At 47.6% G+C, this 18,983-nt stretch overlaps 1 protein-coding gene across 1 annotated transcript in view; it reads left to right on the top strand.

The window, feature by feature from the left end:
• Positions 1-18,983, top strand: part of ERI2 (ERI1 exoribonuclease family member 2) — a 103,928-nt gene that overhangs the window by 36,169 nt on the left and 48,776 nt on the right. The window contains exons 3-5 of the mRNA XM_085629093.1: positions 12,622-12,692; positions 12,808-12,888; positions 13,879-14,006. Of these exons, the coding sequence (XP_085485219.1) occupies positions 12,622-12,692; positions 12,808-12,888; positions 13,879-14,006 (280 nt within the window). The remainder of the gene's footprint in view (positions 1-12,621; positions 12,693-12,807; positions 12,889-13,878; positions 14,007-18,983) is intronic.

Genomic DNA, 18,983 nt, shown 5'->3' with positions numbered 1-18,983 from the left:
GTATGTCTCTTAGTTTTGTTATATAATGCCCCCATGACGCCGCCCTCGCCTAGCAGATGCCGGTCCATGCGGTACACTGGATCATCACCTGGCGCGTGTAGCCACTGGTTTACAACCGCAAGCTGCGAAGCCCAGTAGTAAATTTTTATATCTGAGAGGGCACTGCCGCCATCATAGCAGCCTTTCGTCAATTTACGCATCGCTATTCGTGGTGCCTTCCCCTCCCATAATAAGCTGGTAACCTCAGCATTTATTGTTGCGAAGTACGTGTGGGAGACCGGAAAGGGCGTGTTTTGTAGGGCATACAAGAAAGAGCCATCATTTTGAAGAAGGCCGCTCTTCCCAGCAGCGTCAGCGGCAAGGACCGCCAATGCCTGACATCACGGCGAAGCCGCATAAGGGGCTGCGCAAGGTTTTTTGCGACGAATTGTGCCCTGTCAGTGGTGACGTATATTCCCAGATATTTGAAACCCTCCTCTGTTATCTGCATGCCACATCCCTGTGGAAGCCGCGGCGGGGGGCCCCGGAGCACATAGACACTATTTTTCCCAGTTAATGGTATATCCGGATACTCTGCCATAGGACGTGCAAATATCCAGGAGACAATTAATGGAACTCGCCGGCGACGCCAGATAGAGCAGGATATCGTCCGCATATAGGGATATGCGATCCTCCCATCCCCTTGCCCATTGGAGACCTCGGATAGCCCGGTCCTGCCGAATCCAGGCATCCAACTGCTCCAGCACCAGCGCGAAAAGCGGCGAGAGGAGGCACCCCTGCCGCGTTCCGCGTCCCAGCCGAAAAGTGGTCGATACGTGGCCATTCACTACAACCTGCGCCAAGGGGCGTGTGTAGAGTAATTGGACCCATGCACAGAACTTGGGACCGAACCCCACATGCTGAAGAACAGCAAAAAGAAAGGGCCACTCCACTAGGTAACGCCATTTTGGCATCAAGTGACAGAATAACAGCCTCTTCCTCAATAGTGTGCCGACGCGCAAGGACCCCGTGAAGACGCCGTAGATTCAGGGCGGTGTTCCTGTTAGGCATGAAGCCAGATTGATCCGGATGTATTATAGTGGCTAGATACACATGCAACCTGGTGGCCAACACTTTTGCCCAAATCTTTGCTTCTGCATTGATCAAGGAGATCGGCCTGTAGGAGGTACACTCGTGTTGAGGTTTGTGGATAGTCCCTATCGTGGCTAACCTCTGGTCCCGTGGCAGGGCCCCCCCTCTCCAGGCTGTCTGTGTACATACTAAACAAGTGGGGCACAATCTGCGGCACTGCCTTTTTATAGAATTCTACAGGTAGGCCATTTGGCCCCACTGCTTTCCCCGAGTGTAGTGCAGCTATCGCCGCCGTAAGCTCCTCAGGGGTCAGGTCGTTTTCTAGGGCAGCCACTGCCGTAGGGGCCGGGGCCGGCATATGTATGTCCCGGAGGAAGGCCAAGTTGTCGTCCACGGTACTCGTGGCTTTCGGGGTATAAATTCCGTGAAAATGTGATGCGAATGTCTCCGCTATCTGTTGTGGCTCTGTCTTAGACGTGCCGTCAGCGAGTTGGATCTGTGCCACCCATCTGCGATCTAGCCATGCTAACAATTTACCTGCTTTATCGCCCAGTTCGTATACAGTGTGCCGAGTTTCTGTGAGCCTAGTGTGTGCCATCCCCCAGACATATGATTTATATTCCTGCTGCGCCAGATGCATCTGATGTGTCGTGTGTTCATCGACCTGTAGCGCATGCGCTGCTTCAGCTCGTGACACCTTCTGTTCCAGCCCCTCAACTTCCTTTTTCTGGGATTTGTTGTGATCTGCTACTAGCGAGATAGCCTGCGCTCGTAGGACCGTTTTATAGGCCTCCCACAATGTCGTCTGGGATGGAACCGTGTTTTTGTTGTCCGCAAAGTAGTGTTTCGTCGTCAAGAGAAGCCCCTTGGTGATTTTCGGGACTTTGAGATACCCAGGAGACAGTGGGAAAACCCTACGCCCCCGAGGGGCCACCACTGTGTACGTGAGGAGGACTGGAGAGTGGTCAGATATGCCTCTAGGGAGGTGCGTCACCTCTGTACCCCCCCCCCCCCCCCATCCCAGTCGCTAGTGTAAAAATATAGTCCAGTCATGAAAGGAAAGGCTGTTGTGTACCCCGGAATGGAATGTATACTGTCTTTGAGCGAGGTGTCGAAGTCTCCATATATCTACGAGCCCAAGAGCCTCCGTGAATTCCAGCAGCTGAAGACTGGCTGCATTGGGCCCCCTAGAGGGCTGCCTATCGAGGGACGTGTCCATGGTAGCATTGAAGTCTCCCCCTATTATTAAGTCGCCATGTGGAAGGGAGAGGAGAAACTCCCCCAGCGCACACAGAGCGGTTTGATGCAATGTGGGAGGGATGTAGACTGTGACTATGTTGTAGGTCTTCCCTTCCCATTGGCAGGTGACTGCCGCAAAACATCCCTGGTCGTCTTTCCGGGAGTCAGTGACCATCAGCGGGAAGCGCCTGTTCACCAATATCCCCACTCCCCGCAAACCCGTGGTGAAGTCTGAATGTATCACCATTCTGTAGCCCCATCTATCTAGGGCCTTACTGGTCGTGCCTGTCAAATGCGATTCCTGGAGCAGTCCAACTGCCGGGCCTCTGTGCTTGATATACTGCAGTACAAGTCCTCGTTTAATTTTATCGCCCAGCCCATTGACATTCCAGGACAGCACCGTGAGGCGGGTGCATGGGGAGTCTGTACACTTTCCACTGTTTCAGCCATTGGGGTCCACAAGCGCAACCAGTCTGCCTCCCACCGCCCCAAATCCGCCCAAGGTATTCGTCTCCCCTGTCGCTGCAGCGCTGTGGGTGCCATACAGTAGAGTCCTATGTGTCACAACACTTCCAAGCAAACCAATAGTAACTTTTAGAAACTGTGCCCTCCCCTCCACCCCCCTCCCTGACTGGCGGATTTTGAACTACCCGCCACCCCAACTCAGCAGAGTGCTTGATTCCCATAACTGTATACTTGCGTAGGGGGAGGGGAAGAGTCTCTTCATGCCGTTCCGCCTTCGCTGAGCTGTAGCATGATTCGGTGCAAGAGTCAGAGTTCAAAAAAATTCCATGAGTCTGATACAGCCCAGCCCATGCTGAACCACACATCGGTCCAGTAGCGGCATCTCTCGTAGCTGATGCCCACGCATCAGCCGTACCCCTTCAGTCCGCCGTGTGGATTTCCTGTGTCCGTGCCGTCTAGTTCCGGACTGTTGTCACATGAGGGCAACGATGTCTGTGGCCGCACCACGCGTGCCGGATCTGCACGCTGGACATCGCGCGTGGGTCGCCAACCTTCTAGCCAGTCAGAGGCCTCTTCGGGCGTGTTGAAGAACCACGTCTTACCCTCCGCTTCAACACGCAATTTTGCGGGATAGAGCATTGCGTATTTGAGTTCACGACTGCGCAGCTCCCTTTTCACATTCAGGAAGTCTGTACGTTGTTTGGTCACCGCAGCCGTGTAGTCCGGGTATAGTGTGATGGTACAGTTATCCAGCCTTAGCGGGGGGGGGGGCGATGCGTGCCAGCTGCAGGATAGCGTCCCGATCTCTAAAGTTAAATATTCTGGCCAGGATCGGCCGCGGCGGGGCGCCCGGCCGGGGCCTGCCCCCAGGTACTCGGTGCGCCCGCTCCACGGAAAAGAAATTGGAGAGACCACGAGGCTGTAGTTGATCCAAAATCAGCTTTTGGACGAAGAGATCTAGGGCCACGCCCCGGACGCTCTCCGGTACACCCACTAGGCGAATGTTGTTCCGCCTCGACCGTCCCTCCTGATCCTCCAGCTTGTCCAGCAATTGTTTTTGCGTCTGTTCCAGTGCATGTATCTGGCTTTTGAAGACTGCAGCGTCCTTGGTCAAAGTCTCTGTGGTTGCGTCTACCTCCTGACTCGTTCATTCATTTTGGAGATGTCTGCACGAAGCAGCCCCACATCAGTCGAGATCGTCCCCATAGTGCCATTCATCTGCGCTAGTGCAGCCATCACGTCTTTGAGTGTGATCTCCGGCGGCGTCTCAGGCGACGGGCCCGAGCCCGCTGCGCCCTGTGGGGGCGACGTCTAGGTGCGCCCTCTGTGATACGCGTATTTTTCCAGCTTGTTGTGGGATGACGAACGCTACCCCTTGCTCCCCATCTTATCCAAGAGGCGGGGTCGGGGTCCAACCCCTCCAAAGTCCTTAATACGGATAAGACCCGGCTGTCGCCGCTGCCTACCACGGGGGTGTTACCACGTGCGGCCTGTCGGTTTCCCCAGTCCTTGGTGAGCAAGTTTGTGTGGGGGGGTCAGGCCGCCCCAGCCCCGAATGCCTGCCGTGTGCCTCCCGCTATGTATCCAGTTCCTTCTTGGGTTGCCCGCTTGCCCCCTCCAGCACTTGCGCAGGTTGTCACGCTGGCGCCCACTCGCTGCGAGGCTGCACCCCAGTGCCTTGTTTGTCCCCGGGGCAGCGCCCGTTCAGAGTATCCTGGGGCCTCTCGGCGGCGTCTATCGGGGCCTAGGCAAGGAGTCCTACGCTGGCACCCTGGGTAGCGTATGTAGAGCAGGCCCGGGGAATGGCCTCCCCGCCGCACTATGGGTTCCTACCGGCGTCCGGGCAGTCTGACCCAGCGCGCCAAGCTACAGTGCGGAACTGCACCTCCCGCTCGGGGTCTCGTATCGCCCTTGTCGTACCCCTCCAGGGGAAGTCTCAGGCCCCACAGGCAGTCGTCCTCCTTCAATGGCGAGCACCCGCCCCCCGGGCCCAGGATATCGTCCACTCGCCGTCACCAGCCCCGGCCTGCCGCTCCTCCTTCCAGACGGACCTCCGGTGGAGGGGGGTCCACTGCGCTTCCCGCCTCATACCTCTGATCGCACGTCTCTCCGGCGCCGCCGGGTCACTCGGGGCGCCGCCGCGTCCCCTGTCGCCTGCCGCAGGGCGTCTTTTCCAGGAAAGGCAAAATCGAGGCCCCGGCTCCCACGCGGTCACCGAGCCGGATTCCGCAGGTCTCGCTGCGTCGCGCCTGGAAGTCCGCCCGGGGCAGAATCTTCTCCCAATGCGGCACCTCGGACTCTCAGAGCGCCGCCGCCATGGGAACTCTCAGGTTGCAGCGGATTAGTGGCAGGATTATGCGGCGGGCAGAGTACAGGCACGGAGCCCTCCTAAGCTGCGCCCATCTTCGTTGGTTGCTGGCCACACCCCCGTATTGTGGATTTTTGTGGTTTGGTCTTGTGTTAAGTCTAGATAAAGATTACTTATTTTTCTAAACTTGTGTGGTGTCCATTTGTAGCGTTTTTACTGTATGTGTTCACAAGTGCCTTACACACTGCCTCTGAGATAAGCCTGTCTGTTCGTGCCAAGCTACCAAGGGGGTGAGCAGGGGTTATCTTATGAGTGTATCCCCCTTTCCCTGACTGGAAGCAAGGGCCCCTACTTGGTCAAAGGTACCTACCTCTGCCAACTAGAGACCCCCATTTCTAACTAGTGTCTTATAATAAATGCATATTTATATAAATGCACTGAGTGGTTCTTTTTCACTTAGTCTATATCAAGAAGATTATGTTCTGGTAAAAGAAGTTGCTTTACACTCCTTCTGGATTAAGCCTGAAGGCTGCTCGCCACAGCTATCACTTAGAGGGCTTTCTAAGGTTGTCTAAGACCACTTAAGTCCCTATAAGGGTCATCTGGATTAGTGCAGGGTGCCCACTTACATAAGTGTGCACCATATACTAAGCCAGCTTCTCACACCATGTTAATGGGACTCTCGATGAATGTATTGTAATTGCATTTATATAGTGCTTACTACCCCTGACGAAGCGTCCAAGCCCTGTTTCGGCTAGTAGCACGCTACTCCAGAATCCATAAACGATTAGTGGTCAATTAGTATAGCGAAATATTAAATTAATTTGGATTGAAAAGGAATAGTAAAAGGAAGATTCTAGGAAGTTATTGTTTTTAAAAAAAAAAAAAAAAAAAAAAAAAAGTTTTTACACATCTAACCACACTTTTACCACTTTCACAAAATATGCTGATGATAAACGCTACATCAAAATCTGGGCCTGGCCCCCAACAGTGTCATACCCCTGGGTACAGCCTTCTTTGCATCTTGCTATCAAAGCCACCCCCACATCAGTGATCGAGTGGGCATTTTAGGAACTGTGGAATTGGGGAGAACGGTTTTGTATCCTGGTCTCCGAATGGGAGTAAGTTGTGTGATCTTGAACATTAATTTTCTGAATTTGGTCATCTCTGCAAGATTGGAAGAATTTCCAATTCGCCTTAGTTTGTAGTAGTGGGTTGCAATCCAGTTTTATTATCACACAACACCTGCTCATTGGATATTATGCCTTTTGAAGACTGAACCCAGTCTTTTTTGGCTCCCTCATCAAAATATAGTGGGAAAGCCAAGATCCTGGTAACAAGTAACCATTGTAGTTTTAGATTTTCAGCTTCACCAAACTGTTTGATCTTGTGCAGATATGAAGCAAGTTGTATAAGCGTTTTTATGATCGCAAACAGTCCAAATAGCTGTGCACGCCCGCTGAAATGTTTCTTGCAATTTACTAAACCCATTTTAGGAATCTGTAATATTTCAACTGCTTCTAAAATGGGGTTGGCCTCCATATAGATTCAGTACTAGGAAGGGCAGATTGGGAGTGTCCCTCTCAAAAGCCCAATTGATATGAGTTCAGCCCCTTTGACTTTAAGGAAAATGGGCAGATGAAAAAAATGAGAATCTTCATTTGAAAAGCTATCGGACATGGTGGTCTGCTGACCCTTGCAGATTATCCCTGTGATTGTGTCTAATCGAGTTGCTATTTGCGACCTACCTCATGAATATTCATTGTGACTCATTCAGATTTGGAATTTGTACATAGTTAGGGTCCACACAAGTAGGAAAAATACTGGTTGCAGATTGAGACTTCTTTATGCGATGTGCATAAGTTCACCTGACCCTTAGTTATCCCAGCGCCTTTGCTCCTGTATCTTTTGATGAGAACTTTGAGACACTCACTACCAAATTTGAGTACCAAGCTCAAGCACAATTTTAAAATCGGGCATGTTAAAAATGTTTTTTTTTATGGCTAAAATGTAACTGACAGGTAATGATTATCTGGTACACCACTATGCTTGGATAATGAATCAATGTGTAGGAAAGTGCCCTTTCTGCATGGCCGCCCCCCAACTCTCCGCCAGTCACCCAATGCAATCCGACTGAGTGTTCCCTGGGTCCCAGCCAATCAGGTTCCCAGGGCCTACACCCCACCCCTATACCATTGCCTCCACAACACTGGCCCACCTGCAAGGGGCACCCACAGCACCTAGGGCAGAGCATCCAGGGAAAGCCCTCAGAGGGCCGCACAATGCCACACGCAGAGACCTCCCAACACAAGCGGGCACCACTGCAGTCTGCGTGCCGCAGCGCAGCCAAAAGTGAAGTCGACACGGCACCCATTCCCGAATGCCACGCCTGCCCAGCACTGCACGAGGCCCAGGCAAGCCACACCAAGGCCGGAGTTAGCTTTAACTTATGTCCACGCAATGCACTGCTTATGACTTCACATATTGCATCACTCATGACCTAGTCAGTGACGTGATTGACCTCATTCACAGAACCACTCACTCCCTCTGATACACCCACTTATATACCCATTGACAGGCTGATATAACTTGCACACTCGCAGCCTCTGAATTGATTTTCCCCATTGACTTTGAAAGAGAAGAGATTTTGGGTAGGCGACAGATAAAATAAAGCCATTTTGGACTTAATAACCTCAAGTTTTCTGCCTGAATCGGATCTGTTGGCATGTATAGTTGTACTGCCACTTCCTTGTGCCCTCCATGGTCCGTTGTGCTGTCACTCCCCCTCCTGCCTGCCCAGCATGGTCTGCTTGTTGCATGTGCACCCTCCTCCATGAGAGATTTATTCCCATACAAATTATGGTTAATTCTCTAAACGGCTAAAACTAGTACATTGTTCCAAACAACTAAAACAAGTAAATATTTTGAGTTCTCAAATAGCGATAACGCAGTTTAAAAAAAATAATAATAATAATTTATCTTTGTGGTTTTTTTTGGTTTTTTTTGAGTTGATAACTTGATTATATGTTGCACTTAAGGGAGAGGATGTGGCGTTACATCCAGAGCTGCGGACTTTGCAACTGGGGAACCAGGTTTGAGTTTTGGCGCCAGCTCTACATGCTGTGATTCTGGGCAAATCACTTAATCTTCTCACGCTTAAAACCATAATGAATGTTTAACTGGTGCTTATGTAAAGCCCTCCAATAACTTCATGTCAAGTCTGTGCTATATAAAACTGTCTTTGCCCCCCCCCCCCTGATATTGTGGCAGGGAAATTGAAATTTTACAGCATTTTAGCAGAATTATGCGAGTTTTTTGTAAAAACAAAAATTGACCCCAGTGGGTCCCTCTGTATGCCCACTTGCGGCGGGCCTGAATTCTTGCTTTTAATTTATATTAAAAAAAAAAGTGCCCCCAGCAGAAATCCTGGAGGATCTGGGTAGAGGGATGGTGCTGGTGTGTCTGTGGCCACATTAATTGTTATCTGCCACAATTAGGTGAACGTGACTCTGTCCAGGCACATAGGTTCTTTGTTGCAAGACTGTCGAATCTTGGGGAATAAAGACAGTACTTGCAGTCTTAGTATTTCTTGATGTTACTAGGGGCAACAGTTGAATTTCTCAGCAGAAAAATATGTTCTGAAATGGCTCCTCCTCACTTAGGCAACACATTTATACAGCTAATGGAATACTGGCACCTCTAAGTTGGCCAATTTTCCTATTTTTGGGACGGCACTGGCCCTGCTCAGCTGAAATTTCCCCTTCCCTAAATGAGTCTGAAGGGTAAAAAGACCAAGTGCACCCCAGGGGGGTGAGGGGGCGCATACCCAAACAAATGCTAATTAGGTATTACAAACTATATTCAGCACCAGCAGAAACTGGGAGAACCAAACAAATGACAGCAGGGCGAGGAGTGTTAAAGCGCACATCCAGCCCGCCAGCTCCTACGCCCATAGTTATTAAAATTGACAAGACTAAGAAGCACCGAAGAGCGACACCTGGCATCTCTGCTCCGTGACTACAAAATGTGATTGGGGATGGTGGTTTGGGCTGGAAGGGATTTAAGTAAGAGACACACTTAGGACGAGACTTTTTTTTTGTCTCGCGTCATTAGAACATGTCATTATAAACCGTGGGTATTGAACAAACTGGAAGATAATCACTTGCAGACTTCCTTCTTTACTACCTTAGATGACCTGCTGCTTCCGGTAAATGATGGGTTTGCAAATCACATGATCCATCCACCCCGAATAAGGCAATCAGCAAAGGAAGGATACAGCATGGATCCAGCAACAATCGCTCTGGAGTAGGTGTGCGGGGGGGGGGGGGGGCCTGCAGAACCCCCAAAATAACCATGCTGGCTTTCAGAAAGTAAATGAGCATTAAAGATGTCTTATTTTCATTTTTTTATCTTGACACATTTGCTGTGTGTTCAAAGACAAGAGGTCCAATTTTAGACTCATACTTCTGACAAATCCCTGCTTATTCTTTTCAATCGGCGATTGAGGATTACTTTCTTTCTCTGACTGCAATTTTGTAGGATTTTGTAAACTGAACTATGCGACGGTCTCTTTTCACAACAAAATTACAATGGCTGTAAATGAATTGCAGATTAAAAGTCCTGATATTGAGAGATAGTTCAGTAGGTTATGCACTGGCTGGAAACATGTGGATGAGACCTACCTGGCATAAATGTAAATCCTTGCAGGGCTCAGCAACCTTCCATTGTTAGGAGGATTTTGATAAAATCAATGAGTTGGGTGGTGATCTAAAAAAAAAAAAAAAAAAACATTAAAACAATGTGTTCTACTACGTGCTATAGAAATGGTAATCGGTATCCCTACACATGCACGCCTGCAAATATGCAATTATGATGACGAACCGAGGTCTGCTCACAGTTCGGTGCCTCCTAATCCATTGATGTACTGGACCGACGAGGATGTTGTCCATCTGCAGCAGGACACACTGTCCCTGGTGAGGGATTTGACAGCAAAGGATCCGGCCAGGAGTTCCAAGCAGTTGATATGTAACTGTAGTTCCGCCTCCGACCAATGCCCCTCCCATCGACGCATCTCTGCATCTGGATCCCAAGTCAGTCGTCTGGCATCCATGTTCGGCGTGGCCCCGAAGATCGCTCACATTCCAGGCTTAGAGGTGATCGATCCACCATTGAAGTTCCGTCCTGGCTTCCTATGTCCGGGATATGCTCTTCGAGTAGGTGAGTCCAGGTCTTGGGTGCGTTGCCTTCAATCTCAAACAGGTCAGTGTCCCCTGTCCCCAATCAGGGATTCCAAGGAGTTTGATCACAGGTGCCATGGTCTGCCCGAGTCCTGATCCTCATTCGAGGAGATGTCATTGTGCGTTCCCCCCCCCAGGGAACCCCCCAAAGGGTCACGATTTTGGGCAACTTCTCTCTGGGATAGTCTTCCTCCCGGTAGGGTATATTTTTAAGCGTTTGTGCACTTATGGAAGATTTCTTTAAGCCTCTCAGTACCTTGCAGGTGCCCTACGTCATGCTTTGAGGCCTTCTTTTCCCCCATTACCACTAGGTCCCGCTTCCATAGAAGCAGGGTCCCTGAAAACCCAAACAATAAATCTAGTCAATATGTTCCCCTGACCCAATTGCCTCGTCCACAGCTGGAGGAAGGCCTTGGGGAGGTCATTCTTCTTCGGGGACCTGAAAGGAGGAATATTCATGATCCCTGCTCATCAATGAGGATGAGTGAGCACAGTCAATTGTGTAGGAAGAAAACCCCCTTTATATTACTTAGGGCAGCCCCCTGCCGGTGCTCGAGCTGTCATGTAACTTGCTGCAATTTTATCAAAATGCAACCAGGTGGCTCTGCAACGCTCCATGCACACGTGGAAAACCTACCTCAAAGGCTGTGTCAGAAGCTTGGTTTGGTTGAGTCGGGGAAACACCTGCTAAAGCTGTACGTTGCTCTAGAGCTCAACAAGGAGTTCCTCCCAAACTCGCGTGTGTTGCTGGTGAAGCACTTGTGGAAACTGCCTCACCCCACCCCCCGTAGACGTGCCTGACCGGTACGAGGACGTGCGCAACAGCGCCTCCTCAGACCTGCGCAGGAGATGTGCTCTGGCTGATAAGCCTACTGCGCGCGAGAGTGGCAAAATAAGCCAATGACTCAAACCAATAATTAGCAATAACAAGCCAACAGTAGTAATCCCTATCAATTGCATAGGAATGTAGACGGAAGGAAATGACTTAACTGATGAGCAGTGTAGAAAGAGGAACCGGCTGGGACGTCATGTTATATACACTGGTATAGACTGTGATTCGAGTGTTACAATAGACTCCAGCCCCTGGGGCTCATGGGATATGCAGTCTGCTGTTTTTTCCCTTTAATTGGTTGTTTAAAGGCTGCTGATTTAATAAAGTGAAGCAAGAAATGCATAATCTAAGCTTCCGGTCCTGACATAGAATCAGATCCCACCATGAGAGAAGTGCTTAGGCTCTGCCTGGATATACACTTTTGGTTTTTCATTAATAACCCCAAAACTACTGAACCAATTTACACCAAATGGCAAAAGCATGATCTCTAGAACTAAGTTTACCTTTCTGCCAAATTTGGTGTAATTCCACTCAGATGTTGGGGCTGCAGGTGTCTAAAGACTCTATGGCAATTTAACAATGGATATACTTTCTCTTTTCCCCCCCCTGCCCCCACCTCTCTTTTTTCCTCCGCCCCAGCTTGAGGATCACCCTGAAACTTTCCATGCACAAGAAGACCCAACTTGACACTTTGTTAACTTTTGTGGAGGTATAGGCAAGTCAAAAAATGCTTTTCCTACAGAAACCTGGTCCGAAGTATAATGGTCCTGCCAAGCGGAGAGTAGAGTGTATTGTGGATTGAGACCTTGTTTTCTATACTTCCCAGGATTGTCTGACAGAGATTTGTATGCTTAGGCGGGCCAAGGTGAGACCACGTGTCCATTCTGCAGCATCTGCTTCTCTGATAAACAATGCAATTTTGAGATGACAGACCAGGTCCTGTACAACATAACCAGAGCTAAAGGTGCAATGCACAACAAAATAGTCAAGAACATTGATTTTTATATATATAGATATACACACACACACACACACACACACACTGAGGTTGTGGTGGGCCTTGCTTGTCAAATGCTGTCAGAAACACCAAGCACGGCTTTGATACAATGCTTGCCGTGATGAAAGACAAAGAGGGTAAACCTGACTGAACTAAAATAATTTCGGAAGCAAGAAAGGGTGAGCGACCCTGCATGGGTGACTAAACGGTAATTTGCCAATGCTGAGGTTTTAAATTGGGGGTTCTCCAGAAAAATAAAAAAGGTTCGGATCTTTATATAAAATAGAAATGCCACACTAAAGCCACAAGATAGTGTACATTTAAAAGATTGTTTTATTTAATAATCTGTTAAATGAAAAAATGTATTGGAAGAAAACTTATTGCAGTCTAAATTACACCAGCTATACCTAGTGTAGCAATTGATGAGTTGTTTGTCTTCGGGTAATTCAAACATATGGGTTTTGTTTTTTAGACAGCTTGGATTAATTCGCAGAAGTTCAGTGACCTCGTTGAGTAGCAAGAATCCAACAAGGCCCAAATCCAGTGAGTTGCACTTTTTACATCTTTTTTTTTTTTTTTTTTTTTTTTAAATTAACTCAAATGTTATACTTTTTCCGATAATAAATATTAATGCTTTTTTGTTTTTCATTGAATGCAGAACAGTTTTTTGACTACTTAATTATCATTGATTTCGAGTCTACCTGCTGGAAAGATACTAAGCATTTTGGCCAGGAAATAAGTAAGTGGAAAACTACTGTTCTTGAGCTCAATACATGTTGCATTTGACCTTGTATCTGATGATCAAGCCGGCCTATATCTGTAGATCCTTCAGAGTCCATAGGCTCTCAAAATAGAGTTTTTTTCTGCTTAAAGGGGGAGTTTTAGGGTATTATGGACTCCGCCTATGCTTTGTATTAAAAGTCCCTATTCTCATTCAATGGAACTTTTAATAACTCTTGATGCACTGCATGCTTAAACAAAACTTTAATCCCTTCTATGGCGACACTTGCACTCCCCACCTTTTCTCATTGTACTTGTAAAACATGAGCTTCCCAGTCACTGCAAAGCATGCACCTGTTCTGGGTCATGGCTCAAGTTTCCTGGGCAGTTTTAAAATTGAATAGTTGACTGACTTCAGACAGGCATGCCTGGCAGTAAATTACTTACTGCCAGGCATGCATGCCTGTCTGAAGTAAGTCTTCAGGTGGGAGAAAATGCACTGCCATTCCTGCCCGCTGGGATACCCATGTGTTTGCTTCTGGTCTTACTTTGCCATAGAATAACACAAGATGTAGGTCCAAGGTAGCCATATGACCTACAGTGATCTGATCCAAGTCAAAGTAGCTTCCCTAATTTCCACAATAGTTTTAAACTTCTAAATCCTCATTTGAAAGTCTTCTGATTAATAAAATCATTGAGGGGGATTTTTCTTTGTGCATCCACTGGAAGTGTCTTAATTTGTATACACTTTCTATAAATCCCCTTGTGACGATATATTTTGGTGCACTGTTGACAGTCATAAAATGAACTACAGACTTAATGATCTGAAAGCATTCAAGTACTAACACACTTGATTGTTAAGATTCCTTTCTAGGATCAGGCTAATTCAAAACAGGTGTATAAAAATACATGATTCTGCTTAAATATGTGTCCACGCTGACCCATATTAAATCAATTTCCTTGGTGTTCTCTTTTCACGCTACTGTTAAAGCATTCTTTTCCCCTCCAGTTGAATTTCCTGCTGTCTTGCTGAACACGTCAAACGGTGAAGTGGAATCTGAATTCCAAACCTATGTCCAGCCGCAGGAACATCCAATTTTGTCAGAGTTTTGTACTGAATTGACTGGTATTAAACAGGTAATCCTTTTAATATTACAAGTTATGTATATTTAGTACTGAAGAAAGAACACATGGCTCGCTATCCGTGCAGAACAGTCCGGCAGCTTTCAGTATTCCATTGACCGCCCCCAAAACTCCCTCAAGACTAGTGCCACCAGAAAAGGTGGATTGGGTGCCAAGTACAAATGCTGCTGAACAACATCTAAACATTTAGGGGTTAAGATGATAAGCAGCATCTCAATCAGGCAGCTGTAATTGCATATTCCTCCTCCGGCTTCCTCCGCCCCATGCTCCCAAGTGGAGATGATTGAAGGGATCAAAGTTAAAACTGCCATGAGCAGTGCACCTCTTCAGACCCTGTTGTACCTTAGTTGGCCCCACAAAAAAGAGGAATGGTCAAACCAGCAAAAGAAAAAATGCTCCAAGTAGTGCAGGGACGTGTAGGTTACCTTTGGCACTTGTCATTCTGTTAGGTTTAGGTTTTGAAAACCCCAGCTTTAGAAACTGCATGCTAGCCAGACCTCGCCACACCTGTAAAAATACCCAGCACTTCATTGATCTCACACTTCCACCATTGATGCTTTCTTACCTTACAGCAGTATTCACTGTGCCCCCCCCCCCGGACACACAGACCTATATTTATGACTACAAATATCACACACCCTCCAGAAATAGCAACACTACCACTGAAGGACATGCCAGCACACTACCTTAGTATGCATCCATCAATTAATTGAAATGCATTCACACGCACATTTTAGAGCCAAAAACTACACACACTACCCTTTGCTCCTGCCCTACAGATACTAAAACCAATGAGTTCTTAAGTTGCCCAACGGTTCACTACTGCTCATTTATCATACATCTCAGCTAAGTTTGGAAACCGAATCCCACCTCACTACCTTCCCTACTAACAAACACTATCATTGCTATTCATCTTACCAAGCTCACGTTTAGGACTGATCTACCAGTTACATGCTTCCTACCAAGGTCTAGCATGTTTTCACTCAAGCAAACAGTTAACAAATGGAGTACAGTTGATATCCTTGCTATGATGGCTTGCTATGATGGCTTCCAAGATATCGAGGACCGCTCTTTCTACGCTGCTCTGTCTGACAGAAACCGACACTCCTTTCAATCCTTCTATGAATACACTTCATCAGAAATCTCTAGGTGTTGGGAAGATAGCAAGTGCTTCTCTGTGTAGCGTCGGACCAGGCCAGAAGAACCATCCCCTTCTAATTTAAGATCTCCCAACACTACACAAACCACGATGATGTCCATCACATTTCTTTTCTATGTTTCTGGGGGCATCCACACAACTACAAAATTCTTAATAAATATTATGAACGTTGGTGAAAGCTTCTCTACAATCCATAACATTTATACCTATTACTACTAAATCCATATTCATCTCCTAGTCACATGACCAATCCTAATCAGAGAACCTCTGTCTAGCAAAGATATTAAAGGATTATGCCATAGTTCTACAACCTTTAGACTTTCTCAGCTTTTTCTTTTACACATTCGGACTCCTCCTTTTTCCCCAAACACCCACCTCCACCCCCAGAACCCAATGAGACTCAATCATTCTAATACAACTACTAACCTAAAAAACTAGGATAAGCAGCAAAGTCGTAGCTCCAGCACAGTACATGCCACATCCGGAGTCTCAAACGTGCACACTTCCACCCAGACCGAGGCAGTGGTGTAGCATGATTGCCATGGGCCCTAATTCAAAATTATAAAATGGGCCACCACCCCTCCTAATGTCTCAATTACTCAGTCACTTTTGCAGTCTTCCAAACACTTAAACCCAGAGTCAAGCAGTACCGTGTAGACACAGACCTCACTTACCCACACCACACCTTACCCACACCACACATATATAAATATCCCATCCGAAGTCGCGCTATACCTACACCATCCCCTTCCGAGCTGCACAGGTGAGCTAATTTCCCATGGCCTTCTAACATTGCATGGCACCCATACATAAAAATATTTGCCGGTCGTAGGAGTGGACTTGGTGCATCGTTATCTGGGCTGACAGCGTCGCGGGACTGCGAGGACCACAAACCCTTGCCTGCTCCACCTGTGTCCTCTTCCCGCTTGGACCCGCCCTCTGACCCTGAGCACAGAACTTCTCCCGGGACCCGCTCCGCGGGTGCCGGTCGTAGGAGTGGACTTGGTGCATCGTTATCTGTGCTGACAGCGTCGCGGGACTGCGAGGACCTCAAACCCTTGCCTGCTCAATCTGTCCTCTTCCGCTTGGACCCGCCCTTTGACCTCCGGATATTATTGGGCTACCTTACCGCAACGCGGGGCGCGTGCCGTGCGAAGCCCGGGCCAAGGGCGGGCCCGTTTTTGCTCGTTCGTGCCCGAGAGAGTCCGGACCAGGCCCACTCTTACTTCCATAATATTTCGTGAGTACTTTTAAACCTTGCTTATTTTGTTGGCGAACAAAAGGGGCACAAAACGTACTACCACAGACCATGTTGCGGGATCGCTTGATACATTTATCGTAAGGGCCTCTTCAATACTCGAACATGAAATAGCGATCACCGAGCGACGGTTGTCTATGGAACCGGTCCCTTCCCAACGCTCTTCACTGGGTTCAATTGCGCATAGTCGCTCCCCTGTTGTACTTGCTTCCATTCCTGCTACCTCGAGCTTACATAGTGGCTATTCTTCTTTAGCAACCCAAACTATTGCCCCCGTTAAAGCTTATATTGATTTGGCACCAAGTGCAACAGACCTTGAACAGGTTCCTTCCACCTCGCCTTTAAATCCAGTTCGGGAAGAAGGAACTATTCCTAAAAGGAAACGAACCGGCATTTCACCAAGAGGCAGGAAAAATAAACTAAAGAAACCGAATTCTGATTCTTTGGACCTCTCCTTGCCTGCAGCTCTAGTTCCTTCCCAGTCAAACACAGAGCGAACTCCCCTAGATATAGCTCTACAGTCATCTGATATAGACCTGTTACTTGGAAAAATGTCTACAGCGCTAATATCAGCTGTACAACCGCTTGAGCATAGATTAATCGCAATTGAGAATATGTTGGCTAAACTGGAGGCTGCTATGGATAAAAATCTTAAATTCACACAGGACCTGAAAGTTTGTTCACATTCATGCCAAAATCAAGTTAAAACTTCTGGTCTTCCTATAACCTTACAAAAATCACCTGATATTCGACAGATCCAGCAACCGGGAGCATCATGTAATCCTCAGCCAAGTTTACGGCGGGGGATACCTTTGCTTAAAGCTACAAATGTGCCTGATAGTATATTATCAACAAACCATCATTATCTAGAGCCTTTCGATGAGGTCCCCTCTTCCTTGGATTTTCCACGTATTGACCTCCCTCCAGAAAGTGCCCCTTATGTGGTCGTCTTGACAGGTGTTCCCAAACTGGCTACTGAGAGGCATGAAACATTCCAGGAACTTAAAAATAAAGTAATGTACTGGTTGAATGTCAACAGACCATTGCCTAGGAATGCATGTTCACCCATTCTGTTTGTCAGGAGAGTTGGTTGGGTGGGGCCATAATCCAAAGGATGTGGGAGGTGACTGTGTTATCGTCAACTTTAAAAATTCTGAGGTAGTTGATCATGTATGTAGTCCTATTTTTGATAATGTAACCTCCAACATCAAAACATTTAACTTAAGTTATTTTTATTCTCCTCCCAATAAACCCCCCTTTCCCTGTCTAAGGCCCCTTGCACCGCCCCGTAACCATTATGATTTAGGGCAATTTGTCGATGGCACGCGTGGTAGGATGATTGGTAATGAAGTTCTAGGCTTTCCGGTTACCAATGGGTATAGTCCCTTGGACGAGGTGGAATGACTAAGGACGCTAGGTAGTCATCATTCAACCTCCATCTCACCTTTTGATGAGAATAGAGACAAAGGTGGTTGGGGAGTCCCAATGGTGATTTCACCTACGGGTTTAGAATCTTGGGATGCTGGGGTTAATCCATCTACTGGCCAAAGTATTAGGAGGGATGATTCCATACAATCTTTAGTTCGGGAGGATATACCTAATAATCTACCGGTAGCTATTGATACTCTACCCACTCAGACTAACCCCGCAAACGATCTGTTCCATTTTGATAGAACTCTTAAAATCCTTAGTTGTAACATCGCGGGTGTGGCTTCCAATATTGACAACCCAGAGTGGTGTTCCTTCATTGATCTCTATGGGATCTGCCTATTGCAGGAAACGTGGTCAGTGGAACCCATACATAGACTGGGGTACACTACATTTATGGAACCAGCCCTAAAAGGTCCAATAGGCAGACCCTTGGGGGGGGGGTTTGTGTGTCTGGGTGGGCTCATTCCTTGGCTTCAAGATTAAAAGAGTAGAAACCAATAGTAGAGCCATAATATGTATTCTTATGTCCCACAGGAAGACCCCTAAGATTGCGCTTATCAACATCTATTCGCGTTCTACTTGTCGGGGTGGTACTTCATCTACTCTCGAGTCCTTGTCATCCCTTCTGGAATCTCTTCCAGATGATGTCGTCTTGATGATTGGAGGTGACTTCAATTGCCATTTCGAGCCCCTGAGTGGAGTAACCTCAATTACATACGAGGAAGATGAGGCCAGATCTATTCCACCCACCAGCATGTACACAGTTAAACGCTGGACTCCCCTGGTCCTTCAACTCGCCTCTCACCTACTTATTCTCTTTGAGAGCGTGCAAAGGCCGCTTCAGCGGGGATATGCCGGGGCAGCCAACATATAGGGGAATGGGACCTGAATCTGTGATAGATTATCGTTTGGTTAGCCTAGATTTGTGGCCCAAAGTGATGGATTTTAAAATAATTAGGCGCACGGAGAGTGACCATGATCCCTTGATAGTAGACCTGAATTTTCAATTGTTGAATGCAGGGTCAGAAAGAAATTCTTCCAGTTGGGAATACAAGAGTCCTACAAGGGGGGAAGCGGATACGCTGGCTTACTGTAAAACAGTCTGATTCAGTTATTGCCAGTA

The sequence above is a fragment of the Triturus cristatus genome, chromosome 10 (assembly GCF_964204655.1).
Source record: "Triturus cristatus chromosome 10, aTriCri1.1, whole genome shotgun sequence".
In the NCBI taxonomy this organism is placed as follows: domain Eukaryota; kingdom Metazoa; phylum Chordata; class Amphibia; order Caudata; family Salamandridae; genus Triturus; species Triturus cristatus.
Note: the sequence above shows the minus strand (reverse complement) of the source record. Positions and strands in the feature narration are given on the sequence as shown.